This window comes from Atractosteus spatula, chromosome 7 (genome assembly GCF_055471065.1).
Source record: "Atractosteus spatula isolate fAtrSpa1 chromosome 7, fAtrSpa1.hap1, whole genome shotgun sequence".
NCBI lineage: Eukaryota > Metazoa > Chordata > Actinopteri > Semionotiformes > Lepisosteidae > Atractosteus > Atractosteus spatula.
The window spans coordinates 5,328,609-5,342,516 of record NC_142712.1 but is presented as its reverse complement, the minus strand read 5'-3'; the positions used below and the strand labels follow the sequence as shown (position 1 = coordinate 5,342,516).

Here is a 13,908-nt window from a genome sequence, read left to right as displayed (position 1 = left end):
TACTTGAAAAAAGAGAATTTACTGTACAGAATAAACACTGCTCGTTTCAGTTCTCTTAACACAACACAAAGTAGAAGAGGAACTATCACGCATGCCCTTAACTGTCAGATTTAATATTTGATAGATAACCATTTTAAACATAACAGATTTATTTTAAGGAATATTGCTGTAGTTTATTTTAATTTTAAAAACCTTTGGTATTAGACTTGCTAGTTTTTAAACACTACATTCTTCCTAGTAGTGGATCCCAAAAGGAAATATGCTCATGTATCCAAATACTGTTAACTACTATCACAGGAATATTTAAAAAGAAAATCAATCCATGCTTAGCAAGCACTGGAGAATGGCAATACCCAACTGTTTTCACAGTTACTCCATCAGCTGAGTCCTGGACCTCTGGTTCAGACTATCGTTAAAAAGTTATTAAGCGAGACATGGCTTCCTTCATTACTAACGAGACTGGTGGCTGGGCACAGTTAGTCTATGATCTGCAGCATCAATAATGACTTTTATTCACTAGACAGAACTCTAACAAGAAAAGGTGGGAAATGTAAAAAAAAAAATATCGGGAAGATACAGATCATCCCCATTATAAAATAATAAAAATGTAAAATCACAAAAACACAGTGCACATGATCACAGCCTTTGTGGAAGGTGGGATTTAAACCTTCCAACAAAGACCTGTTTTTCAGAATTCCTCAGGCTCTGATCAGACAGGCTGGAGGTGGCCTTTCGCCAGAATCTATATTAAACAGTGATGAGAAGGACCTGGAATGACACCATCAAGCTCAGCAGAGCTGTGCATAAGGCTGGCGTGGGAACCAGTCTGCCGGCTGAGAGGCATGCTGGGAATGTCAGAATGATGGGCCTCCCAGGCTGAAGAGCTCCCTGCTCTTTACTATCCTGAGCGAGCGAGCGAGGGCTTGGGTAGTGTCGGTCCCCGCTCTCAGCCGCAGTCACACACCATCAAGAGTAAAACTGCTGTTCAAGGGCAGCAGAACAGAAAGGGAGCAGGCTGGATGCTCCCCACCCCACCCTGAATGCTACCGCGCCGTCACCATCCAGAGGCCAAGGGCAACGTTGGACGCGAGCAGGGCGCTGCCGCCCAGCAGGATGAAGAAGCCCAGCAGCTCCCGGTTGTGCTTCTCGAGGATGAGGGAGCTCAGGGTGGCCTCCAGGAGCGAGTGCAGCATCCACTGGCCATCCAGAGCGAAGCAGGGCACGGCGTTGATCACGGCCAGCGCACCCGAGAGAGACACCAGGTACCTGTGGCGGTGCAGTCAAGGTCATCCAACATCGCCGGGGGTCAGACACGCGTGTGCCTGTTGTGTTTAGCTAATCGGAAATGGGGATACTTCGGTGCGTTTACCACACAAGGTGCACCCCTCTTTTCTCCTAGGCGGGGATATGGTTCTTTAAGCTAGGCAACATAAGTGAGCTGGTCTCAGCAGTGAATATATGCAGCTGCCTGAGTGCAAACCGAATTGCAATACAGCAGCCCAAACCACAGGCCTCTCTAAAAGCCATGTTTACACTGCACATGAGAACAAAATTCAACACTGCTGGCACCGCCTCAGTAGTGCACATGAGTAATAGTAGCTTCAGGTCAGTTTTCAAAGACAATCTGTGCTGATGTATTTAGACCTCCCTGAATATTTCTGTTATTCTCTTTGAGGACTCTGTGTCATTGGTCTTCCCAACAACGCAGACGTGCAGAGAGCACACGGGTGCCCGTTCTAATCGGGACATTGGCGTTCTCGTGAGGAAGCAGGTTACTGACAAAGCGCTTCCTCCTCCTCAGATGGGTTGACCAACTCCTGAAAGGATACTTGCAAAACGTCTCGATAACCACAGGCAGGTCAAAATGAAGAAACCCGTATCTTGGTACAAAGTTGGTAAGACTCACTGAAGGAGAGAGGGAGATATTAGTTTGCAATTTAAAGGGTTTTTTCCCCCCAAGATAAAAACATTTTTAAATACCTCACATAGCCAGAACTATTATTAAACATAGTATTATTATTAGATGTATATGTTATATGCTGTATAATATATGTTGAACCGTAAGCAGCAAAAGTGATTAAATTACACATATGGTTTAAAGACTAACACCGACTGTCACCTAAGTACACGCTGAGAGATCGGCACACAAGACCATTACGACCAGCCTCTACTGACCAGCATACTGGAGGTGCAGGGGGTACCCCACGAACAGCATGTCCGGCTGTGGCTGGTGCTTGACCCGAATGAGCCGGGTCTGGTTCTCCAAGGAGGGGACCGCGCACAGGCTGGGTACGAAGTCCTTCTGGCAGTCCATGTTGGTGTGACATGTCTGGCTGAATTCAATGGTTTTTCTGGCTGGCAGGCAGGCATACTACAGCAGAGAGCAGAGAAACACTGAAAGCAAGTGGCAGCCACCCCCGGCGCATGTCAGTGCTCCAGCTAATCCAGCTAGTTAATTATCAAAAGTGATCTCCAGCACCAGGGTTAGTTAATCAATTAAGGATCAGTTCAGTCATTGATTTATCGGAAAGTTCAAAGTCACACAACAGCATCGAACTGAAGTAGCCAAGGTTGACTACCCCTGGTCTGTAACCTTGCCTTCCAATCCACTGCACAATCAGCTCTTTAATTACATCACAATTAATTCAGCTACATAATTAAAGAGATATCTGCACCAAAGGCAACCAATAGAATAAACTGGAAAGTCCAGTAATTCCTAGTCCTGGAATGGCATTGTCTTATCTGAGGTATGTGTTATTTACCTAAAGCCAACATCTCTTAGAACAGCCTAGATCCTAAAATGTTTGCGATTACAGATTTAAAATAGAGCGCATTAATTTAATTAAGAGATCATGAACTGAGAACACACATGTAACATAAAAAAGAGGACAGGTCCTCAAATGAGGCTGCACAGTTAGAAGAAGTCCTGTTTCAACAACTGATAGCTGTGGTGTGGCGTTATGCAGTAAACCACTGCGCTGGAGAGCCTGTTTATCAAAAGAACACATTTTCCAGCAGAGAAGAACATGCCAGCTGCCACTGCAGAGCAGTGTGGCTGAATGTTTAGATCTAAATCTATAAACAGCAGCTGTCTGGGTCACCGATACAGAATTTGTACTCAAGAAAGCTACAGTTCAAGGTTTCAAGAACAATATGCTGTGCGTTGCTTTTGTGTTACAAAACAACACTCAGTCAAGGTCTGAGATATTATTAGATTTAATTGTTTCTATGATATTTTTGCGCTATGCCTTTGAGTATTAAAGTGCGGGGGTGGACATTTGTAGAGGTGACCTTGACTGACCAAGACAATATATTCCATTATCCCCATGAATACAAAGTGAATCTTTAAAGTCTGTAATTAGTATGGTTAGTATTTTCTTAAAATATACTGAGAGGCATTCAAATGCAACAAAAGAGTATTGCAACCAACAGCATTTGTTGCGTTTTTAAAGCCTTCCAGTAGATAAAATGAATTAAGCTAACACAGCAGTCCTGGAAGTGGGGCTTTTTAAGTTTTCTGTGTTAATTATTGATCACTTTACACCTACCGCAGACTGATTAGATTTACTATTTACTAATTAAAAAGACCAAGATGGATTTATTATGAAACAAGGTTGGTTTGTTCTAAGGCTGGCTGCCTTTCCTGATCTGTAATGGGCATGCAGCTGACAGGTGACACTGATCGCTTGCTCCCGAACCTGTTTGTCTCCTTTTTCCCCTCTTCCAATAATCTAATGTCACCTTTTGGTTACTTTCATTACATGTTGTACAAGAGATATGCTGACAGATTTAATTTCAGCATTCAATACCCATGTACTTCTACTTTGTTTGAAACAGAATTTGTTTAAGATTTTAATTCTTTGTTAAAAGCATCTAAAAATCGAATAGTGTGTTCACTCAACTAAGAAACAGGAATTTCATATAAAGCAGTAATTCTGGTCACAGGAAATGTGTTACCTAGAAATAAACAAGGCTCCCACAGTACTTTCTTAGGTCAGTCATTTCAGACTCCTCTCTACTGATGAATTCTTCTATGATTGTAAGGATGTGCTCTATACTTCTATGGTTGTGGCTTTAGGACTACAGTACATTTAGATTTGTACCCTCCACAGGCCGAAAGGCACAGTAACTCATAGACGCTACCCAAAAGGAAAACGTTTCAGGACCTGTCTTCTCCACTGAGCCAGTGCAATATCTTCTATGGCTTTCTTCCATGTCTGACTTTAGTGAACTGCTGAAGGGAAGGCAGGGAGCCCCTCACTCACCAGACGACTCTCCAGGTTGTTGCTGTAGGAGAAGCAGATGTCAGTAAGGCTGTTGTTGCTGCAGCACTCAATGGTTCCATCCAGCCTCCTGTATCCTGTGAGAAGAAAGGCCCAAGTTAAAGCAGCTGAACTGCAAATTCCTTGCACAAGGCAGACATGTGCAACATGTTGACAATTCTTTAACACAATACGTCAAGCAGGTGTTTCTGGTACTTTTTGCACTTTTCATGAAGTGCAAAGCTCTAAGATGTCAGGAATGTGGCAGGTTCATTCTCAGCAACTCCTGGGTTTATAATGGTCATATCTCCAAAAACCAGAAAAAGATTAAAAGGACACTTTCCGAAGCAGTCAATCAGACGGGTAACTCAATGTTGAGAATCGAGCTCAGAAACCGATGCTGAAAAAGTAGGTCAAAGTTGTTAATCCAGACAGCCCATCTCCAGTGCCCCTGGGCTGCTGTCCAGCAGGTTTTACAGGTCTTTCTCAAGAACGAGGAAAGGCTCTGACTTGTCCAATTAATCAAGTAGTCAGTTTGATTAGATAATTATGGGCTTAGGTGAAAGAAACCCAGAAACCTTGCATCCTCCAGGACCGGAGATGTGTAGCATACACTGTACCTGCACAAAAACCACTTAAGTTGAGAGGGACTCTTAAAAGAGACATTCCTTCCTATAACAGGCCCATGTTTAAGATCGCCGTGTATGTATACCTACACGCCCCCCTCACCTCTGCCGCTGGCACGCGTGTCCTGCAGCATGGCGGCATTGACGCAGTAGCCGGCCTGGGCTCGGTGGGAGATCTCCCTGACGCAGGCGTGCCAGTCGTCCACGCTGCGCACGGGGCAGTCCTCTAGCCACGTCACGAGGTCGCCCACGAACAGCCCGCGTGGCCCGCTGGCCGGGGAGTCCTGCAGCAGAGCCGGAGGGGCAGAAAATCAGGGTGAAACTCGGGGGGGCCCCAACACTTTCACAGCACCCTAGAACACACGTGGGCAGCCCCGGCACCTGGCAGCACATTGATCCAACCTGCATTTAAATGGCCTTTATGTTAAATTAATCATCAAAAAAATTATCAATGAAATAATTAAGGATGCTGGAACTCATCAAGTTTCCTGCTCCTGCACCACTTTTTCTGAATGAATATTTAAACCGAACAGTCTGTTTTTAATGCTACCTCTTATTAGGAAGCAACTCCCCAAAATATAAAATCTACACATCTGAACCCCCCTTCCCCTGCCCACCACTGTTTTAATCTCTACTTTCTGGATGAACTGGCTATTTAAAACATTCCCTTCTCTGTGCAAGTCTATAAACAAATAGAAAAATATCTGCAAACACTCTATCGAGAGTAACAGGAAGGGCACTATGTTTTTTTTTTGTCTTGTCATTTTCATGGAGCAATCCAACATGCTGTGGACTTAAAAATCAAAGCCTGTCTCTGGGTGATTAAGACAGAGGGTATAAAGGATAAAGCATGGGCAGATTACTTTCTCCATGTCCTACACAGTTAAACCTCTTTATAAAGCCTCTAGCCCTGTCACTCTGATCAGTGCACGACCCTGACCAGACAGTTTAAAAACTGATGCTCTAGCCTACAAGAGCAGCAAAGCACTGTTAAGATTATCTGGTCATAAACCACCAACTGTCAAGTAGTTCTCCAAAGGGCTAAGAGGCTTTTTGAGTAAAGTGGTTGGGTTTTTCTCTGTTGCATGTAAGTAAGAGGGCTGAGTTTTTGGGAAGCTGTTATGAAACCTTTTGAAGTAACGCAGGGTGGAAAAGGGGAAATTCTCTCCGATATGTTTGTTATCAGTAACCCACCACCTCACCAACAAAGAGGCAGGAAATTTCTGTCAAAGTTGGGTAAGTATTCTAGAGGGATAACAGATTAAATTATTTTACAGCAAACATTAGGCACTGCTTAGCAAATGTGCATGCTACTTGACACTTTACTAATTTGATATCTAAATCATAAGACCTTGGCCAAAACGCACACACTCTTACAAACAGAGCCTTATGCTCTGTGATTAAGAAAAACACTGCTAAGCCATAACAATAAGAACCCAACGTGATCCCTCTAGTGATGTCTGATTGTAGCCTTAAGACAGGTGGTGTTCAATCCATGTCCTAGAGGGCCAATGTGTCAGCAGGTTTTATTCAGGTCTGATTCAGCTCTTAACGAGCTAAACCAGCTGGTTACTATCTTAATTAGACCAATGTCTCCCAGCTCTTCACATGTTGCTTTGGAAGAAACCTGCAGACACACTGACCCTCCAGCACCAGGGTCTCTGCTGGACAGCCCTGCCTTCTTCTATTGTTCGTGAAAGTATTTTTTTTGCTGCAGATGAGTGACAAAACAAAAGGGGATCACCCGGTTACCTGAATGAAAACATGACCAACAATAAGATTCTTTCTTCGCTAATTTTAGGGATTAAAAAAAAGAGTATCTGAAACATTGCATTTCATGGCCTTTTGTATGCTGGCACCAGATGTGTGGAAGCTGGCGATCACATGGCCAGACACTGGAACTGAACCAGATTAAACAAGATCTCAGAAAAGAGACTCACTAACTGTCCTTCTGCAAAGGAATGTCCTGGCTTTGCCTGAGAGGAAATGTCTTATCTGCTTACTTAAAAGGACATTTGTCCATTTGCAAGAAAAGACATATAAAAAATCTAATTATGCCAAGACCATAAGACGAGATAAGAGTCTGGTTGAATACATAGTGTAGTTAACCAGCGCAGGTTGCCGACACAGCCCTTGTGTCTTCCCATGCTTACTGACAGTCACAGATGATACAGGACTGACCTCAACAACCTCTGTGATGAGAGCGCCGGCCCCTGTGTAGTAGAACGGAAAGAGGAAGAGGGGCAGGAGGAAGAGGAAGGCCAGCGCAGCCACACACAGGACGAAGTTGTGCCATACCCCTGCAGAGAAGCAACACAGCCCTATCAGGAGCCTCTCTGCCAATCAGGCACGTCAGGAGAAACGCAGTCCAGCACAAAACCCTCTACCTGACCCTCACAGTGGGTCTCTGCTACAGCTTCACAGCAAGAACGTGGGTAACATGTCTGCAATCTGCAACAGGGCAATAGGAAATTCTGGGCACATTTACACACAGAGAATCAAAAAGGAGGAAGAGGCAAAGAGAATTCAAATTATCTACCCTTTAACAACCAATGACACAGCTGACCACAAAGGTATTAAACCAAACATATGACGCTCAAGGAATTAACTGATTAACCAAGAGAGCGGGTGTTTACGTTTTAGTAAAGTCTCTGCAAGAACAGATAAGACTCAACCATATAACCGCATTCTGGAGTTGTCAAGCAGCAGGTTCTTATATTAAGCAATGCTGATATTTCAGTTTGCCAAGTAAGACAGTCAGTAAAAAGTCAAACTACTATTGCACACATTTAATTATCCCGTGCACATCAGTAACATCAGTACAAGAGCATTCAGTTTGTAAACCTTTAAACAGATCAAATCGATCTACATAGGGAATCTTACATTTCTTTGACCGCAACAATCCTCTTAACACCAGAGAGACTAAAATAGTGTAAAGGTGCTTGAATAAAAGGGCAATTCTACCCTCAAAGAAAACTGGAAGATGTTTACAAGTCTTGATTTGCTTTGTGGGGAGTTTTTAACTGCTCCTGTGCAAGACTTCTGACCAAAAGGAAAACTGCACGTTTCTTGAACAAACACTGCCACTTTCTGGTGGATCCAGTCCATTGCAGTAAATGACAGTCTGAACTAATTTGCTAGCGGTTCAATGGATAAGTTTCTTACTGAAAGCAAACCACATCAACGAGGCATACTTACAATTTTAAAGTAATGCAAATGTAGATTAGCAATATGATATTATCCTTCTATAGCTTCAAATCTGTATAAGCAATTGTGTCATTCATGAAAACATTTTATCCTAATTAAAGTCATCATAAAGCTCTATGTACCCAGAATTACAAAATATGATTTTACTAATGTAACATCTGCTAATAATCTAAAATTGATCCTTCTGAAGGCTGCAGTAAAGTCATACCTGCACAGAATATTCGGAGCTGCTGGACTGGAGAAATGAGCTGCAGGTGTGTTGTAAAGAGGTCTACAAACGCACCAGGATAGATGATAAAGATAAACATCCCAAAGCCATTAAACCTCACCTGCTCTCTGAACAAACAGAATATAAAGAAATTAAAACGTTAAAAAAACATGTTTTTTTTACATCTGTTGTCTACAACCATGGTCCTCCAGAGCCCAAGACCAGCTAGATCACCTGTTTTCTACATGCGAGGAAGAACAAAGATCATTTTGAAGATTGAGATCAACCAAGCAATTTGTTCAATTAAGAGAAGTCTGGTGTTTGAGAGCTGATGAAAAAAATCTTAATTTTTTTTATCCAAACAATCTCTAAATGACTTTATTTAACAAATCACCTGTTCAACTGACCACAGTTAAATTGTCCTGGGGATTTGGAAATTGGTCATTATAATGGCTTCTTCTACAACCTGCTGGACACGGGCTCTGTAGGCCAAGAAAGTGAGACCCCTGTTCTATGTCATCACACGATAGTAAAGCAGAAAATTCTGAATGTGCAAGAGAAAAGAGAATACAAAAAACTATACAGAACATCTCCTTAGAGACAGAGCAAGGAGATAAAGAGTTTCCAAATCATAAAGCCTTAAGAAAAAACAGCCTCTATTAACAGGGGAAACATGAATTCAATTGTGCAGAACATTGATCCAGTTAAAGTTTTACACTCTGCTGGCTGTTATCCTAATTAAAACAGAAAATTCACAAATATTATCAATGGCATGCAAATTAAACTGCAGCTCATAAACTGTTCAGCTAATCACAAACTACAACCCATTAAATTAAAATACAGGCTCAGTCTGAATACAGTTCCAAAGAATATTAAATCCTGGGTCTTTTACCTGATTGCTGCCACCCCGTGGCCAAACTCATGTATGACACCACTGATGAGAATGGCAACGAAAAAGTATGCCAGCTGACTGACAGGCAGGTTGACACCAGGCACCTGTTGATAGTGACACGGCAACGAAGCAAAACACAATTTAGAAACAATACCAGGAAGGGCACAGATCACAAGCAAATGCTTTTCCCCGCTCCCGGACCCTGGCCACTTTCACCTTTTCCTCTTTTATAGCTCTGGTTGTCAACTCATTGGCCCGATATTCCCTCTGCATTCCGTCAGTCCTGGTATCTTAATGCCACATACACACTGCTACGAGTGCACAAACTTCAGCAGTAAAACAGCAGTGCAAAGTTATTTATAGGTAAGGTTGGGTGAATAAAGTTCTTCTAGCTTGACTCTGCCACTTCACTTTAAAGAAGACTAGTTGCCAAGCAATAACTTCTCCAGTAAATGTATATCTTAATGCATATCCACTGTACAGAGAGCTGGGAATTCTTAAACTGATACCTTAGAGGTTTTTTAGATCCACGTTCAGTTGTGCGAGGTCTATGGCACTGTATCTTTAATATCTTATCCAAGATCACTTCCTTTAGATTTCTCTTTTCCCCCCCAGAGTTCTCTGAAGATGACCTTACCACCACCTGCAGCATCTGCTCATTGGAGCCCTCTGGGCTCTCGGAGAGCATCTGAGCCAGAGTCTGCAGCAGAGTCTTGGTCAGGAGGACGATGGAGCCGAACATGGCTACCACACCGAACATCATGCCCAGGTTGAACCTGCACAGACACCAACACTGCTTTACGTTGCCCAGACCTATACCACCTCTCCCCAGAACTTACCAACAGTACACTTCTGAAAACTCAAGAATTAACCCACTGCTGAAAAGGAGATTTAGACAACAGTAATGTTAAGTCACTTGCATTTGTACTCTAAATAACACAACTACAGAGAACAAGATGCCAGGAAATTCAAAAGCAAGTGCCACGTGCATCATATATTCCTTCTTCTTTTTCTACAAGGCACTATTTGGTGACCTTTAGGAAGTGCTCCTATTGAGCAGTTGATATACCTGTTGCCTGCGTAAGCAGCTTATCTGCACGTCCCTTGTGGAAATGAGGAAGTTTAGCAGTGGACTGACTCTTAATCTGAGCAAACATCAACATGGTTGTGTTACACAACAACACTCCTCAGGACTTTGCACAGTGAAGATAATGCCTCCAACGTGCTCATCAGAATCATGAAAATATCAAACATCTCCCTTTTAAGTAAGTTTCACCCTGTGAATTCTAAATATAAGTTCTCTATAAAATTGAATCAATTCTAATAAATAAAACACTGCATTTCCCTGTGTTAGAGTAAAATTTACTGCGGTCCGGGGGACATTAATGATTCATCAGCGACTCTCACCAACGGTACAGAAACTGGGGGTTCCATCTTCCCCACTTGGCAAAGAAGTGGTTCAATAGGCCAGTCTGCCACCTGATGTGGAAGGGGGACAGAGTCAGCCCATTGGAGGACAGCCAGTCTTCATACGAGGTCTTCACACTGCTGGAGGACTGGAGACAGAAAAAGGGGAGAGTTCAACTACCCCATCTATTAAAAAAAAATGATCTTACCAACTGATTCCACACCACTCCTCTAAGGTCAATACAATCTGAAACAGACCCACCTCCTTCAGATATCTGCTCCAGTATTGCACTTTTATGTTAAATTTAATTTACTTTTTTTTTTGCTGAGAGTGTTTCTGATAATATTAAATGTCAGTAAGCTCGGGTAATGATATATCAATCACCAGAGAGAGATGGATGTTTCTTTTTTAATTGAATGTCCATTTCACTTAAAAAAGGTAAAGCAATAAACAATAAACTCAGCCAATTATATTTATTTATTACAAAATAACAGAGGAGCTGTATGGTCATCCCAGTGCTTCAGACTGAAAGCACTTAGAAATACACATCTGTCTTAAACGCATAGTGACAACCAGCAACGCAAACTGTCGTACTCTCATTGATATCACATCATCACGAAAAAGAAAAGAAGAAAACCGATGCAGTAACATAATTTAGCAAGTATATTGCTCCCAATGCACTGACAGCCTCTGAACGATAGATTGATTCAAACATCTTTTGCAAACAACTGTACGTGAAACTTCAGACTGAATTAGTTACCATCTTTCGAAAAGTCTCTCTCGACTGCGGGTCACGCCTTTTATTCGCATTTGAAAGAATGGCAGGTATAATTATTTAAAAAACAAATCGCACAGCTCTCTCGTTTTTTTTGCACAGGCGCTTACCTTCAGTAAAGTGTCGACGAGATAAAGCAGACACCACCCTCCCAGCACAAACACCACCACCGAGATAGGGATCATTTCGACGAGGCACGTAGTCACTGCTTTAAAGCGTCTTTCATATTTTATTTTGCATTTTATTGTAATAAATAGAGGTGTGCAGCCAAATGACTGCAAACACACGCACAACTAGGGACACCAATCTTTAGGCCTGATGTACACAAAACGTCACATCCGCCTCCTGTCCCAGCTAGAGACCGGATGTGGCGCCACTCGCAGTGTAGACAGTAGATGGCAGAAGCATCGATGAGCAATCATGTGTTTGCATTCAACCTTTGACGAAACAGCTCCCGTTGTTTTTATTCCTCCCAGTATCAGTATCAATCCCAGTGATATTAACAACATTAATTTTAAAGTTCGGTTTAATACATGATTACACGACGTTTCAAGATGTACATAACCAGGGATGTTCACGCCCGTCAGCCTGGTGTCACTCAGAAGTGTTCGTATCACTTTGACAATTACTTTTAGCAGTGACATCGACAGCAGTGCCACACAACTATACATAGTGCGTTATGCCAAGTCAAAGAGATTCCATCACAATACTTAAATTAGGGTGACCAGACGTCCTCTTTTTCCCGGACATGTCCTCTTTTTGAGACCTAAAATATCGGTCCGACCGGGATTTATAAAATTCCAAAGATTGTCCGGGATTGTGTTCTGCTCGTTACTCGGACTGTGTAAACAAACACAGGCCTACAGTACATATTTTCCTTCGTTCCACGCATTACCGGTAGATGTTTTGAATTTACACGCAGCGTACCTTGATAAGGGTTTTTGTGTGTGTGTGGCTGTTTTTATGGCCATGAGAAATAACAATGTTTAACTTGTTTCATTATATTTCAAAATGTTTCGTTAAAATTGATCATTTTTGCAACCAACGAGGACGTCTCCTAATTTAATGATGTCTTCATTTTTTCCTCAGATGTTAAGAGTTTTGTTTTGTTAAAATGAAAAAAAAAACTTTGTTTAAAATGGGGCTATATATTTTTTTCCTTATTTGCCATTATGGAAGAGAAATAGCAACCCTGTAAATTAAGACGTTTAATAAAAAAAACTAGAGAGTTTAAATTGATTTTTTTATTAGAAAAAGTTATAAAGATTCATTACTTTGGAGGCATGTGTCGAGTGTCGATTATCCCCCCCCGTCCATTTAAAAGAAAACAAAATATGGTCACCCTACTTAAATATCATATGAGATTATCATATGTAAGCAATTATTAATTATTAATTATTAATCTCTAGCTTTAAGCTCTAGCTTGTCTGTATAGAATTTACACGTTCTTCCCATCTACATGTTGTAATTGCTGACACTTATATAGCGCTTTTCTGGACACTCCACTCAAAAAGCGCTTCACAGGTAATGGGGATCCCCTCCACCTGCACCAGTGTGCAGCCCCACCTGGATGATGCGACGGCAGCCACAGTGCGCCAGAACGCTCGCTGTTGTTTTCACCCATTATTCTGATTTCTCCTCAAAGACTGCTGGCTAGTTTCAATTGTTCCTTTTTATATGGCCCTGTGGTGCAGAACAGGCTGTGGTTTGCCAGGATACCTCGCTTACCGGTAAAGGAATGAGCAGTAGTGGCAGCAGGAGTATATGGTACTGTTAGTATTATTGTTTGATAGAGTCAACGACTTCCACTAGTCCTGGAAAGGGATTCCACAGAACCTGTGCAGCAGCATAAACCATTTAATAATAGTACAAAAAGTTTAGGCGGATAGAAATGTCTGATGGCAAGAACCATACGAAGCCAAAAAAAAAAAAAGATTGGGGAGTGCCTCAAAGTCTGTGTTAGAAGGAATGAAGTCTGTTATGGAAATAAAGAAACTGTTTTTTTTTCCAGTGTCAATGTAATATGACTGGGAGCATGTTCAGGTGTTAAGTACAATAAACCGAGAAACATGCACCAGGGGAAACAAGTGGAAAGTACGTGGGAGAGCATTTAAAACAGAACAAGAAGCACTGCTATACCCAAAGGTTGGTGGGGGCCACCCTGTTGAAACCAATCCTCTGGCTTTTTTCCACAAATGGCTGGAGGTGATCCTCAGATCAGTAGTTAGCTACTAGGCACCAAACAGGCTAGATGAGCAGACTGGCTTCTTCTTGTTTGCAACTGTTCTTATAGAAACTCAATGATATAGTGTTACCGTAATGTTATTAACAAAGCATGGCAATGAAAAGGCAAGTGTTACATTTGTGTTCCATTTAATGTATTTCCCACTCTGTCATAAATTAAACTCCAAAACTTTAATGCCCACCAGTAGGTGCTCGTTCTTAAAATAATTCTTAATTCTTAAGTGATCAAGAAATACTGTGATGCTGGCTGTAGCTCCTTTAAAGCTCTCTTAGAGTTCTTCCATGA

At 42.0% G+C, this 13,908-nt stretch overlaps 1 protein-coding gene across 1 annotated transcript; it reads right to left on the bottom strand.

The window, feature by feature from the left end:
* On the bottom strand, positions 1-11,729 carry mbtps2 (membrane-bound transcription factor peptidase, site 2). Its single transcript, XM_088920929.1, has 11 exons — positions 11,489-11,729; positions 10,603-10,751; positions 9,833-9,971; positions 9,196-9,299; positions 8,304-8,431; positions 7,070-7,188; positions 4,992-5,172; positions 4,266-4,360; positions 2,176-2,371; positions 1,830-1,905; positions 1-1,266 (listed from the first exon to the last, which is right to left on the bottom strand). The coding sequence occupies exons 1-11, from the start codon at positions 11,561-11,563 to the stop codon at positions 1,044-1,046; spliced, it is 1,485 nt and encodes a 494-aa protein (XP_088777055.1). The 5' UTR covers positions 11,564-11,729; the 3' UTR covers positions 1-1,043.
* Between the last annotated feature and the right edge of the window lie 2,179 nt (positions 11,730-13,908).

Coding starts and splice junctions, on each gene's coding strand:
- mbtps2 (XM_088920929.1), bottom strand. CDS start 11,563: ATGATCCCTATCTCGGTGGTGGTGTTTGTGCTGGGAGGGTGGTGTCTG. Junction 7,189..8,303: donor GCTCCGAATATTCTGTGCAG/GTATGACTTTAC, acceptor GCTTCTCTGCAG/GGGTATGGCACAACTTCGTC. Junction 4,361..4,991: donor CACGCGTGCCAGCGGCAGAG/GTGAGGGGGGCG, acceptor TTCTTCTCACAG/GATACAGGAGGCTGGATGGA.